The 14,566-nt window shown below is 42.9% G+C and overlaps 2 protein-coding genes across 9 annotated transcripts in view; one reads left to right on the top strand and one right to left on the bottom strand.

Annotated features, from left to right (window-relative positions):
- SYN3 (synapsin III) overlaps positions 1-4,557 on the top strand; it is a 162,285-nt gene extending 157,728 nt beyond the window's left edge. The window contains exon 11 of the mRNA XM_075855825.1: positions 2,499-4,557. Coding sequence (XP_075711940.1) covers positions 2,499-2,631 — 133 coding nt within the window. The 3' untranslated portion in view covers positions 2,632-4,557. The remainder of the gene's footprint in view (positions 1-2,498) is intronic.
- A 2,810-nt stretch (positions 4,558-7,367) lies between these two features.
- The window catches only part of FBXO7 (F-box protein 7), a 33,671-nt gene continuing 26,472 nt past the window's right edge, over positions 7,368-14,566 (bottom strand). For all 8 annotated transcript variants that reach the window (XM_075855812.1, XM_075855813.1, XM_075855814.1 and 5 more), the window contains 7 exons: positions 12,114-12,338; positions 11,140-11,284; positions 9,701-9,784; positions 9,056-9,151; positions 8,804-8,980; positions 8,141-8,178; positions 7,368-8,051 (listed from right to left, as the gene is read on the bottom strand). In XM_075855812.1, coding sequence (XP_075711927.1) covers positions 7,731-8,051; positions 8,141-8,178; positions 8,804-8,980; positions 9,056-9,151; positions 9,701-9,784; positions 11,140-11,284; positions 12,114-12,338 — 1,086 coding nt within the window. In that variant the 3' untranslated portion in view covers positions 7,368-7,730. The remainder of the gene's footprint in view (positions 8,052-8,140; positions 8,179-8,803; positions 8,981-9,055; positions 9,152-9,700; positions 9,785-11,139; positions 11,285-12,113; positions 12,339-14,566) is intronic.

Raw genomic sequence — 14,566 nt, 5'->3', positions numbered from 1 at the left:
GTATTATAGTAGTTATATTCTTGCATATAGGAGGCAGTATTTTAGTAGTTATATTCTTGTATATAGGAGCAGTATTATAGTAGTTATATTCTTGTATATAGGGAGCAGTATTATATTCTTGTATATAGGGGCAGTATTATTGTAGTTATATTCTTGTATATAGGAGGCACTATTATAGTAGTTATATTCTTGTATATAGGGGTCAGTATTATAGTAGTTATATTCCTGTATATAGGAGACAGTATTATAGTAGTTATATTCTTGTATATAGGAGCAGTATTATAGTAGTTATATTCTTGTATATAGGAGCAGTATTATAGTAGTTATATTCTTGTATATAGGAGGCACTATTATAGTAGTTATATTCCTGTATATAGGAGACAGTATTATAGTAGTTATATTCTTGTATATAGGAGCAGTATTATAGAAGTTATATTCTTGTATATAGGAGCAGTATTATAGTAGTTATATTCTTGTATATAGGAGCAGTATTATAGTAGTTATATTCTTGTATTTAGGATGCAGTATTATAGTAGTTATATTCTTGTATATAGGAGCAGTATTATAGTAGTTATATTCTTGTATTTAGGATGCAGTATTATAGTAGTTATATTCTTGTATATAGGGGCAGTATTATATTCTTGTATATAGGGGCAGTATTATAGTAGTTATATTCTTGTATATAGGGGGCAGTATTATAGTAGTTATATTCTTGTATATAGGAGCAGTATTATAGTAGTTATATTCTTGTATATAGGATGCAGTATTATAGTAGTTATATTCTTGCATATAGGAGGCAGTATTTTAGTAGTTATATTCTTGTATATAGGAGCAGTATTATAGTAGTTATATTCTTGTATATAGGGAGCAGTATTATATTCTTGTATATAGGGGCAGTATTATTGTAGTTATATTCTTGTATATAGGGGCAGTATTATAGTTGTTATATTCTTGTATATAGGGGCAATATTATAGTAGTTATATTCTTGTATATAGGGGGCAGTATTATAGTAGTTATATTCTTGTATATAGGAGGCAGTATTATAGTAGTTATATTCTTGTATATAGGGGCAGTATTATAGTAGTTATATTCTTGTATATAGGGAGCAGTATTATAGTAGTTATATTCTTGTATATAGGAGGCAGAATTATAGTAGTTATATTCTTGTATATAGGAGCAGTATTATAGTAGTTATATTCTTGTATATAGGAGGCACTATTATAGTAGTTATATTCTTGTATATAGGGGTCAGTATTATAGTAGTTATATTCTTGTATTTAGGATGCAGTATTATAGTAGTTATATTCTTGTATATAGGGGCAGTATTATATTCTTGTATATAGGGGCAGTATTATAGTAGTTATATTCTTGTATATAGGGGGCAGTATTATAGTAGTTATATTCTTGTATATAGGGGCAGTATTATAGTAGTTATATTCTTGTATATAGGAGCAGTATTATAGTAGTTATATTCTTGTATATAGGAGCAGTATTATAGTAGTCATATTCTTGTATATAGGAGCAGTATTATAGTAGTTATATTCTTGTATATAGGATGCAGTATTATAGTAGTTATATTCTTGCATATAGGAGGCAGTATTTTAGTAGTTATATTCTTGTATATAGGAGCAGTATTATAGTAGTTATATTCTTGTATATAGGGAGCAGTATTATATTCTTGTATATAGGGGCAGTATTTTTGTAGTTATATTCTTGTATATAGGGGCAGTATTATAGTAGTTATATTCTTGTATATAGGAGGCACTATTATAGTAGTTATATTCTTGTATATAGGGGTCAGTATTATAGTAGTTATATTCCTGTATATAGGAGACAGTATTATAGTAGTTATATTCTTGTATATAGGAGCAGTATTATAGTAGTTATATTCTTGTATATAGGAGCAGTATTATAGTAGTTATATTCTTGTATATAGGAGCAGTATTATAGTAGTTATATTCTTGTATTTAGGATGCAGTATTATAGTAGTTATATTCTTGTATATAGGAGCAGTATTATAGTAGTTATATTCTTGTATATAGGAGCAGTATTATAGTAGTTATATTCTTGTATATAGGGAGCAGTATTATAGTAGTTATATTCTTGTATATAGGGGCAGTATTATGGTAGTTATATTCTTGTATATAGCAGGCAGTATTATAGTAGTTACATTCTTGTATATAGGGGCAGTATTATAGTAGTTATATTCTTGTATATAGGGAGCAGTATTATAGTAGTTACATTCTTGTATATAGGGGACAGTATTATAGTAGTTACATTCTTGTATATAGGGGCAGTATTATAGTAGTTATATTCTTGTATATAGGGGCAGTATCCTAGTTATTTTCTATGGTAGTAAGCTGCACAGACATATACAATTACTGGCTCCAGATGCACCTAGTTAGTTACCTACTCATGAGATGGTGGAGTCACGTGTAACACGAGAATAATTTACTTTTATATAATTTGGTTCTTTGTTTATATATTTATTTTCCAGTAAATCGCAGTCACTCACCAACAATTTCAACATCTCGGACCCCTCTCACCGTAGCTCCGGAAATGAGGATGAAGCGAAAGCAGAAACTATTCGAAACCTGAGAAAATCATTTGCAAGTCTGTTCTCTGACTAATGGTCCATATCGTTCTCCGCTGCTGAGGAATACAATCTTCCTAAAGCCACCCAAACGAATACAATATCACAGGCTGATCCCCACCATGACACAATATTCTGCTGGCCCATCCTGAAACCTCCAGTCCTATCAAACCAGAACTTGGAGACACCCACGAACCCCTCTGTATGGACCTTCAACGGTTCCCAACGAGCCACAATGTCTCGAGGTTATGCAACTTTCTCTGAACCATCGACGGTTCCTCAGTTTCATGAATGTCTGTAATGAGTTGGATTCAGAAGGACTATGTTATCCTAATTTCATTGTCCAGTCACAGATCCCTTCACCTTGTCGGAGTCATCTCCAGCTTCCTTGACTTCCAGATCTCTCCTGTGGTATCCCTCATGTACATAGTCTACCAAGCATGAATATGTGTTCTGATATCCCGTACATGTGGTGCTCAACCCTCATCCTCAGAAACCCAAAACTGGTCAAGAACATGGAATATAAGACATTCTGGAACATGAAGCCCAATTGCTTTGCCCGTCTTACTATAGGCCTTTACTACAGTTAAGACCAAAAAACCTTCTCATTGAACTTCTCATCTCTATAAAGTCCAGATATTGTTAGATAACCCATGGAGGTCCTGTCTCATCTTCTCTTTTCGATGTTTGAAAATAAATCCTGCCTATGCCGTTGTCTGAGATCGTCAGGCATAATCAAACGATGCTGCAAGGTGCAGTTAAAGCCATTGAAATCCATGATGCCACCACCAACTCCCCCTTAGCACCTCTTCATCAGCCACCCAACAAGTCTTCGTTCTTTACACCCCCTATCCTAACACTCAGTTACCGTAATAACTTATGCAAAAACTTAAAGCCATTCCAGTCATTTCGACGCCTCTTTCTCTTTGGTAAGAGGCCGTCCCACCAAGACGAGAATACAAAAAGTCCATAAATACAGTCTATATAATGGTGGTTGTTCTTTAGTTCTCCTCTAGTTCCATACAACACTTGTGTCTTCCTAATCTACATGGTAATGCTGGCTGAAGGAGTTATGCATTGCTCAAGCCATCAGATTCAATGGATAGAATTCTGGTCCATATGGTAAGGAACTTTTTCGACAGATTAGAGACCTGCAGTGGGTTAGGTACCCCCCAAGTAAGCGTTGGGCAAAGTCATGCTTGGGTAACACGCCCTAAAATCCACACTGATAACCTACGTACACATAGAAATTAGTCAGGACTGTGTAGTTCGAGATACAGTAATGGGTTGGGTACAAGTCAGACCCCATTACTGTACCCCACACATCTGCCTTAAAAACCAAATCCATGAACTATTACAAAATCAGATTGAGGATTTGGTCCCGATTATCCAAATAAATATGAAGTTGAAAAATCTAGACTGTGGACAATAAATAAAAACGCTGAATTTCTCAGTTAAATCAGGTTACGTCGTCGATGCTTCCCATCCTACGGGTCTTCAAGTAATAGAAGACCAAGAACCGAGCCATATACTGTGAGCCGTTACTGAATGTCTTCTGAAAGATTTCACACTTTCTAGGCCTGAAGACCACATGAAAACAAAAAAAAAATCCAGCAATACACATATCCAGAAGAAACGGTTCCTTATTGGGATTCTTGGCCTGCACTAAGGACTGGTTATTTTGTATCATCCACTAGACTAGAGATTATCCACCAACGTAATTTAGATTTATTTGACTCGTTCACCACATCGCAGCTTTATGAAAGGCTTGTTTCATTTAAATTCTTTAAGATAAGGCAGAGCGGGGACTATGACCGAGATATGGACAATGAGAAGATGATTTATGGGCAGACGGGCGTTATAGAAGACGTGGCCTTGGATTCCTCAGTTTAACTCCAGAATCTTCCTGCTTTATGTTATGTGTATTTGTGTTTATTTATTGAGAAAGTTAAAAAAAAATAATTCACAAAATCCTCCTCCTGAGTTTTTGTCTGCACACAACAAAAAAGTCCAAGCATTTTAATTTCCTGTTCGCCCATTTTGAAGCTGGTTTCCGAATGACAACTACTAATAGCAGACAGATTGCCCATAAAGATTGTCACCCAGCTTTTCACAGATCCGGATTGACATATAAACTTGTCTTTAGAGCCCCCTGCTCCCTCTATACTAGTGCTTTGATTGTGTGTCAGTCTTCTTTCCTCATAACTTAGATTCTCCGCGCCCCTTATCAGCTTCCTTGCTCTTCTTTGTATTTTTCATCCTTTCTATGAACTGGAGCCCAGAACTGAACTGCATATTCTAGATGAGGCCTCACTAATGCTTTGTAAAGTGGTAATATTATGTCCCTGTCCCGCAAGTCCAGGCCTCTATAATACACGACAATATCCTGCTGGCCCTTGAAGCAGCTGATTGACATTGTGCTGTTATTTAGTTTATGATTTACAGGTACACCCAGATCCTTCTCCCCCAGTGTAGCGCCCCCAGTGTAGCGCCCCCTAGGACATATGATGCTGCAGATTTACACCCAGATCCTTCTCTACAAGTGTCTCCCCCAGTGTAGCCCCCCTAGGACATATGCCTGCAGATTATTACACCCAGATCCTTCTCAACAAGTGTCTCCCCCAGTGTAGCGCCCCCTAGGACATATGATGCTGCAGATTATTACACCCAGATCCTTCTCAACAAGTGACTCCCCCAGTATAGCGCCCCCTAGTACATATGATGCTGCAGATTATTACACCCCGATCCTTCTCAACAAGTGACTCCCCAGTGTAGCGCCCCCTAGTACATATGATGCTGCAGATTATTACACCCAGATCCTTCTCAACAAGTGACTCCCCCAGTATAGCGCCCCCTAGGACATATGATGCCTGCAGATTATTACACCCAGACCCTTCTCAACAAGTGACTCCCCCAGTGTAGCTCCCCCTAGGACATATGATGCCTGCAGATTATTACACCCAGATCCTTCTCAACAAGTGACTCCCCCAGTGTAGCGCCCCCTAGGACATATGATGCTGCAGATTATTACACCCAGATCCTTCTCAACAAGTGACTCCCCCAGTGTAGCGCCCCCTAGGACATATGATGCTGCAAATTATTACTCCCAGATCCTACTCCACAAGTGACTCCCCCAGTGTAGCGCCCCCTAGGACATATGATGCTGCAGATTATTACTCCCAGATCCTACTCCACAAGTGACTCCCCCAGTGTAGCGCCAACTAGGACATATGATGCTGCAGATTATTACTCCCAGATCCTTCTCAACAAGTGACTCCCCCCGTGTAGCGCCCCCTAGGAGATATGATGCTGCAGATTATTACACCCAGATCCTTCTCTACAAGTGACTCCCCCAGTGTAGCGCCCCCTAGGACATATGATGCTGCAGGTTGTTCGTACCCAGATGCAGAACTACATTAAACCTCATTTGCCAAGTGGACGCCAAAACACAAACGGATTTGGACGCACTAACATCTTCCATAGTCTGAACTATATTACATAGCTTGGTGTCATCTGCAAAAATAGAAATAGTGCTATTAATCCCATCCTCTATATCATTAATAAATAAGTTGAATAATAGTGGTCCCAGCACTGAACCCTGGGGTACACCACTCATAACCGGGGACCATTCAGAGTAGGGATCATTGGCCACAACACTCTGGACACGTCCTTGAGCCAATTCTCAATCCAATTACAAACTATAAAGTTCCGGTATTTTATTCAAGAACTAGGAAATCCGGGATGTGCCGTGTTCTGGGTCCAGGACAGTTTAAAACTGACCACATTTTTTTGATAATCCGGGAATAAAATCACGAATGACCACAGTGAAGACCCTACCAAAAAGCACCTCATATCTCAGCTTCCTAGATCTCTGTAATAAAGAGACAAATTAGAGAAAATAAGTTAAGAAACTTTTTATTTTATTTTTTTGAGTGTCTCCTGCATAGGACACAACTAGCAAAAAAAAATAAAATAAACTGGAAAAACCTTCCATAAATTAACTCAGAAAACAATATTTAAATTTATATAAACCTCAAAGAACAAACTCTGCCCTGAAGAGCTTACAATCTATCACAAGCCAAAAGAAATGTATCCAAGCATATGCTGATCAATGCGGTTAAAGGAGCCCATGTAAGAAAAATAAAAATGCAGCAACTTTCAAAATAGTCTTGATTAAAAATCATCTACCGTTTTGTGTATACAGCTCCCATGCAGACCTTTGTGTTGCCATGCTTACAGACTACAAACAATCCCTTTGTAGTCTGATCTTGCAGTCACACTCCCTTCTATCTGTCTCCTAAGTCTTACTAAAAGACATTCAGAAGCTTTTTAATAAGTAGGGGACAGATAGAAGGGTTTGTGACTACAGGATCAGACTACACAGGGTTTGTAGTCTGTTACCATGGAGACACATAGGCCTGCATAGGAGCTGTAGACATAAAACCGCAAGAGATTTTTAATCAAGACTATTAGGAAAGCTGCTTCACTTTTCGTTTTAGATGAATTGTAGCAAAAAAAACAAAAACATGGTTATAAAACTGGACCCTCCCTCCCCTCCAAGTCACACTCACGGGGATCGAGGAAGTTGAGATATGAGGGTCTGTTTGTTAGTAAATAAAATCCCAGATGATCAGTGTTTTCTCCATGTAACAGGCAGCACAGGGACAGCTATAGCAGCTCTACTGTCGAGGACCTCACCCAACAGCTCCCGTACCTCAGCTTCCCGGTGGTATATGAAAGGGGCGGAGCTGCGACAACCTGTCAGACTTCACATTTCTTTCACAATTTATAATTTTTTTAATTGTCATGAACAAATTAATATTTAGAATGGATTCACAGGAGAACCAGGAATAAGGCAACTAATCTATAGAGGAAATACGGTATGCGGTGGAGTTCCCCTTTAAAAAAAAAGTTTGTATGTTAAAGGAGAACATAAAGTGTCATCTAAATACTAAACAGATTATTAGCTGGAGAGGTGATCACCCCCATCATCCCACAGGACTAGTGCCTAGAATTCACTAGGTGGCAGCATAAGTGGCACAGCCCAATGGTATACATCAACTGGACTAGCGGCCATTTCTCTGGGTCCATGGCGTGTATAGAATGGGGTCACCGGACCCTCCGCTGCTTCTCCACTCATAAGAAAGGCCCCCATCTTGACTGCGGCGAGGTGTGGAAGCGGCCTGGTGACAGAGGGTCAAACCTGGGCCTGGCGGGCCGAAAGAGTCCCGGTACAGGGGGTCTGCGCGGGTCCAACAATGAAAGGGGATCTCTGGCAAAAGGAAAAATGGGGCGCTGGTCATATTCACCCCCTATAATGCCCGGCGGGTAGGGAAAGTTAGGTGGGTACTGGTCAGGTGGGAAAGGGCTGGGGTGAAAAGGTGGGAAGTCCGGGACGTAGGGCTCGTATCTCCTGCGCAGGACGCTGCACATCTGCTGGTGCTTCTGCTTATACAGCTGCAAAATACAAAGGGGAGAATTTCTTAAAGACACGGCAGCTGTGTAGTCCAGCGAGTATATATATATCCAGACATACGGGCACCCACCTCCTTCCAGACTGTGTGAGGGTCTCTTATACCGTGATCTGATAATAGACAGAAACAACAATTACTTTTCAAGCATAAAATCAATAAAAGGTTAATTTCCACAGACCCTCCGAAGTAACTTTATTGTGCAGATTTTGCCTCATTCAGGTCATACTCCATTCACTTCCAAAGCTGCATCATATTTCCGACAGAAAGTGGGTTTAAGTTTTGTACACTTGTTGATATTATGTTACATCATATCTTATACTCCATTCACTTCCAGAGCTGCATTAAAAATTCTATTGGCTCTCAAAGTGCAGGACTATACATTTCAGAAGTGCCCCCTGGTGGCTTTACTAAAACTGCATGACCCCACAGTTTTGTGCGGACTCTGCACTGGTTTGTGTTTTATACAGAACATATTATGAAGTGCTGACATCATGTTTTATAATCCATTCACTCCCAGAGCTGCGTTAAGAATTCTCTTAGCCTCCAGTTACATTTCCTGCTGCCTCCCTGTTGGGTTTAAGTTCAACAAACAATGCTCCGACAGCTGCACAGAAACAGTGGGGAGCAGCAGTAGGATCTGAGCCTACGTAGTTTGAGATCAACAAATCTGCAGAAATGTGAATGCAGCTTTGGATGTGACTAGAGTATAAGACATTGTGCAACACGAGTTCGTACCTCTGAAATCTCGCACGTATAGAAACCTCCAAAGAGAAGGGTCTTCGGTGTCCGCCTGCAGATCTTTACAGGTGCCACCAAGGGACAAAATGGAGCGAGTGTCCAGAAGGCGGAAAATACGCAGCTTTAGCTCTGGGGGCAAAACCACCAAACCAAAGACATCGGGGAGGTCCAGAGCTGTGGAATGGAGGGGTATTATTAGTCACTGCTCATTATCGTCCCCCCCACCACTCCTCCGTTGATCTCGCTTACCTTGTCGGGTAGCGGCAAGTAACGGGTAAACGAGCTGATCCTTAAAGAGGCGCGAGAACTTCTGCAAGTCCCGGAACATCGAGGCGACAACATCGTCTAAAAGAAGAGAAAGTGTTTGTGTTATATGTGAAGGGGATCGATCTGATCAGGTGAAAGTGGTATCTGGAGGGGGATGGTGTTTCGGTCTCTCTGCCTCCGTCTGTGATTGACTCATGCTGTGAGAGGGATGGAGGGGGTGTCATGTTTCGGTCTCTCTGCCTCCGCCTGTGTGTATGATCCATGCTGTGAGAGGGAAGGAGGGGGTGTCATGTTTCGGTCTCTCTGCCTCCGCCTGTGTGTATGATCCATGCTGTGCGAGGGAAGGAGGGGGTGTCATGTTTCGGTCTCAGCCTCCGTCGGTGATTGAGATGCTTTGAGAGAAAAGGGGGAGCAGCGGGGGACACATCTCATATCTCAGACTTCCCACCAGGTACAGCACACCCCTCAGCAGGCATAGAGAGGATTCTGGAATGCTTCCAGGGTGCATGTGGGCTGTCGTGCGGGCGTTCCTACCTTGTTGTACGCTTGCCTTCCCCTTGTCTACAAACCAATACAAGGACAGTGATGAGAAGAGAGTACATGCTGCTGATGTGAACAGGGCCTTACCTTGCTGCGGGTAGGTGATGTAGGAATCGGTGGAAAGTTGCAGCCTCTTCACACACTTCAGCTCATTGCCGATGCTCAAGGTCGCTGCAAGGACGAGATGATGTAAACTACGATCACACACAACTAGCGACCACAACGCACCATTTAAAGGGACATCACACCCGCCTTCCCTCCATTTTCTATGCAGGTGCATGCAATCTATTTTTCCCTGTTATCAGCCATTTCAGCCTGGGTAGAGGCGGACTGGAGTGTTTTATTAATAGGATGAATGATCGAAAGTGCAGAGACCCAAGTGCCCCCCCCCCCCACCATGATCACTGCTTTATATCACATTACGTGCGGAGAATCTACAGATTTACATCCATAGAGGTGAGGGATATCAGCCGCTTCTCTTATAACGCTACTGTATCATTATAACCGGACGATATAATCCTAGATATAACGCTGAGTAACTTGACATATGGTTTGCTTTACTTATCTTGTACTGATCTGGATTTAGATCATGTCTTATACTCCACTCACATCCAAAGCAGCATCCCACAGACCCCAAATACCTTTTCTACATGTGCAGTCCTGGGATAGAGGATACATCACCGAAAATGTAAACCAACAAAGCATGTTCTGTACAGACACTGAACCAGCAGGGGGCAGTGCTCAGCTGTAAAGTTCAACAATGTTGGATGCAGCTCTCGATATTATTTGTTATTTGCAAAGTTGCTCAACATGAAATGTAAATTTCCAGGTTTTTCGGTTTCGGAAAAGTTCTGCAGCTTTCAAAGATACTTTGTGTATCAATTCCTCACTATTTTGAAGATCTCTGCTTGCTGTCAGTGAATATGAACAGTGTTGTTTACGACCAGAGGCAGAAAACCTGTACAGGACCCAACACTTCTCACAGCTGAGGTTTCGTTACAATTCTATCCAGTCTACGCAATTCTCTTTGAGGTAAACATATCAGCAGCACAAATTTCTCTCCTGTCCTGATAGTTTGTTCCAACGTACCAGCGAAGTTAAATTGTATCAGTGTGTTTACCTCACAAAGAATTGTCTAGACTGGATACAAATTGTGTCAAACCCTCAGCTGTCAGAAGTATTAGGTCTGTGCCGGTTTTCAGCTTCTGGCTATAAACAAGAATTGTCCCATTCAATGACAGCAAGCAGAGATCTTTAAAATGTTGAAGAATTGAAACACAAAAGTATATTAGAAAGTTATTTACATAAAAATGTAACGGACAAATAATTCAGACGTGGGAGCTCCGCTATGTTCTAATCCAGTGGTGCCCAACCTATGTCTCTCTAGCTACTGCAGAACTACAACTCCAAGCATGCCCTGACACCCGTAGTCTGTCAGGACATGCTGGGAGTTGTAGTTCTGCATCAGCTATTGAGCCGCAGGTTAGGGACCACTGTTCTAATGTATCACTAGAGGTCCCCCTTACCATTGATGATGACCAGTTTGCCCATTGGCACACAGACGAGGGCCGCAGAGCTGTCACCACACAGCGGGTGAGAGTAGCGAAGCTTGTAGACGCCGCCGTTGCTTTTCCAGCCCTCGGGCATGGACGCAGCTTTGTTCTTCGCACCCTAGAAACGAACATAGAGCAGAAAAGACAAGACACCCCTAGTAAAGCGCTGACGGCTGAGGTCACACAATGACGGACAATGGCGCAACCCGAACTGTGTGCCGTGACTTTAACACGACTCCTCTCACCACTTCTCATAACTGCCATTCATTTAGATGGAAAGCAACTCAGCGTTCAAATGGCGGGTGTACCCCTTTAAGAACCGATTCAGAAACCCTCTAAAGCAGTGGTATCCAACCTGTGGCCCTCCATCTGTTGCAAAACTACAACTCCCAGCATGCCCTGACAGCCTGCAGTTGTATCTAGAGTTGCATCCCGTATTATACTTCAGAGCAGCAGTCACAATTCCGCTAGTTCTTCCTGGAAACAGTCAGTAAGTTTGTTGTCAGACCCCTTCATAAGCTCCTGTAACACTGGGGGCAGTTCGTTTTTCCTTCATCAGGTGACTATATGGAGCCTGGTGTAAAGACAACACTTCCCAGAATGCAAATGACCTGCGCAGGTACTGAACAAGCAGGGAATGCTGGGAGATTTCAGCTCTGAAGTCTGCAGAATTGTGAATTCTAACTAATTATTACAACAGGAAACGTTGATTTTTAAAGGTATATACGTCCTGCAGAAAATGAGATCTTGAGGGGTGGGGCCATAAAACACATTCTGCGTGGCCCCCCAAGATTTGGGCCCGGACTATACACCCTGTTGGCCACAGTGACGGTCACGGATCTATAGGAACATCCAAATAGAATTCAAGGCAATGGACAGTCAACAGCCGTTCTTAAAGGAGACAGTGCCACCTGGTGGCAGCTCCCTGTACTGCACGTATGACTAACCTGCTCGGTATAGCCAGTCTCCACCATGAGGAGGTGGGTGACGACCACTAGGGCATCGTTGGCGCTGGTGCAGCTGGAGGAGAGGTACAAAGCCTCCAGGGAGTGAGGAATCTTCCCGTCCGCAGACTCGCTGCACAGCATGGGCCCCGGGGGACAGCCGGGCGCTTCTTCCTCCATCGCTACCGCTCGTGCTGCGGCCGCACCCTGAGAAGAGCTCGGTCTCGGCTTTATGGAGAGTAGAAAGAAATAAAACACAGCAGCGTTGCCCATAGCAACCAATAAAATAACAGCTGTGCCCATAAGGCGGCTTATATTGAGCGACACCCAACTTTCCCAGGCAACTGACCGACTAATCTGGAGATGATTTATGTCCCTAAACAACTATCATTATAGAGTCTGGAAAAGTTGGGTGGTAGTGATGATGGTGGGGGTTATATTGATATTTACCCAGCTTTCCCAGAGGACTGAACGACTAATCTGCTCTGTTATAGGAGTGTGAGCACATGTATCACTGTATTACTTAGCAGATTAGCCGTTCAGTGGCCTAGGAAAGTTGAGTGACCACTAATAAATCACCATTACAGTAACCACCCAGCTCTCTCAGACTCCTGAAAGTAGTTGTGCAGATATAGGAGTGTGGAGACATGTATTACTGTAGATCAGCACAACTAGTCATTTCGGAACCTGGGAAAGCTGGGTGGTCGTGGTAATGATGGTCACTCAGCAGACTAGCCATTCAGTAGTCTGGGAAAGCGAAGTAATACAGTGATACATATCTCCACATTCATATATCTGCACAACTTCTCATTAAGGAGTCTAGGAAAGTTGGGTGGCAGCAATAATGTTGGCTATATCGGTGGTCACCCAGCTTTCTCAGACGACTGAACGACTACTCTGCTGTGTTCGGTTACGAGGACATGGATCACTCAGCAGATTAGCCGTTCAGTGGTCTGGGAAAGCTGGGTGACCATTAATATAACCACAATCACAGTTGCCACCCAGCTTTCCTATACTCCTGAATGACTAGTTGTGCAGATATAAAAAAGTGTGAGAACAGGAGTTTGAGAAAGTCGGATGGCAGTAATAATGGTGGCTGTATCGGTGGTCACTCAGCTTGTCCAGATCACTGAACGGCTCATCTGCTGAGTAATACAGTGATGCATGTCCCTACACTGATATATCTGTACAACTAGTCTTTCAGGAGTCTGGGAAAGCTGGGTGGCAGCTGTAATGGTGGTTATATTAATGGTCACCCATCTTTCCCAGACCACTGAACAGCTATTCTGCTGAGTAATACAGGGATACACCCTCTTCACACTCCTATTCTTGCCCAACTAGTCTTTCAGGAGTCTGGGAAAGCTGGGTGGCAGTGGTAATGGTGGTCACCCAGCTTGACAGGACTCCTGTAAGGCCTCATTTACACGAGCGTAATATACACGCGTGCGACGCGCGTGCTTTTCACGCGTGTCGTACGCACCTATATTACTATATGGGGCAGTTTAGACGATGCGTGAATTTTGCGCAGTGCGAGTGCGTTGCGTAAAACTCACGACATGTTCTATAATCGTGCGTTTTTCACGCATCACGCACCCATTGAAGTCAATGGGTGCGTGAAAACCACGCATGCCGCACGGAAGCACTTCCGTGCGAACTGCGTGATTCGCGCAAGAGCTGTCAAAAGGATGAATGTAAACAGAAAAGCACCACGTACTTTTCTGTTTACAAACATCCAAACGGAGTGTCAAATTAGAGATGAGCGCACCGAACTTCACCGGGTTCGGCCGAACTCGTTTTGACCGAACCCGGCAAAAAAATGTTCGGGTACGCGACGGCAGGAGACAGTCACTGTCCACGGTGCTGAAAGAGTTAAACTGGTTCTGCACCAAGGACAGTGACTTCCGATCACAATATACATGAACATGTAAAAAAAAAGAAGTTCTCCCTTACCGATAACTCCCGGCTTCTTCCTCCAGTCTGACCTCCCGGGATGACAATTCAGTCCAAGTGACAGCTGCAGCCAATCACAGGCCAAGCACAGGCTGCAGCCAATCACAGGCTGCAGCGGTCTCATGGACTGCCGCGTCATCCTGGGAGGTGGGGCCGGATGACAAGAGAGGGACGCGTCACCAAGGCAACGGCCGGGAGACCGGACTGGAGGAAGCAGGCAGTTCATGGTAAGTATGAACGTCTTTTTTTTTTTCACAGGTTGGTGTATATTGTGTTCGGCATTCACTGTCGAGGGTGCTGAAAGAGTTACTGCCGATCAGTTAACTCTTTCAGCACCTTGGACAGTGACGGGCGTCGACTAGCCTCGTCTCTATGATGGCGGCTGCGCGAAAATCACGCAGCCGCGCATCATACACGGATGACACACGGAGCTGTCAAATGCCTTTTGCGCGCACAAAACGCACACGCTCGTGTAAATCAGGCCTAAGGCTCATCTGCATCTGAAA

The sequence above is a fragment of the Rhinoderma darwinii genome, chromosome 3, assembly GCF_050947455.1.
Source record: "Rhinoderma darwinii isolate aRhiDar2 chromosome 3, aRhiDar2.hap1, whole genome shotgun sequence".
NCBI lineage: Eukaryota > Metazoa > Chordata > Amphibia > Anura > Rhinodermatidae > Rhinoderma > Rhinoderma darwinii.
The sequence above is the reverse complement of the archived record's forward strand: the minus strand, read 5'-3'. Positions and strand labels throughout refer to the sequence as shown.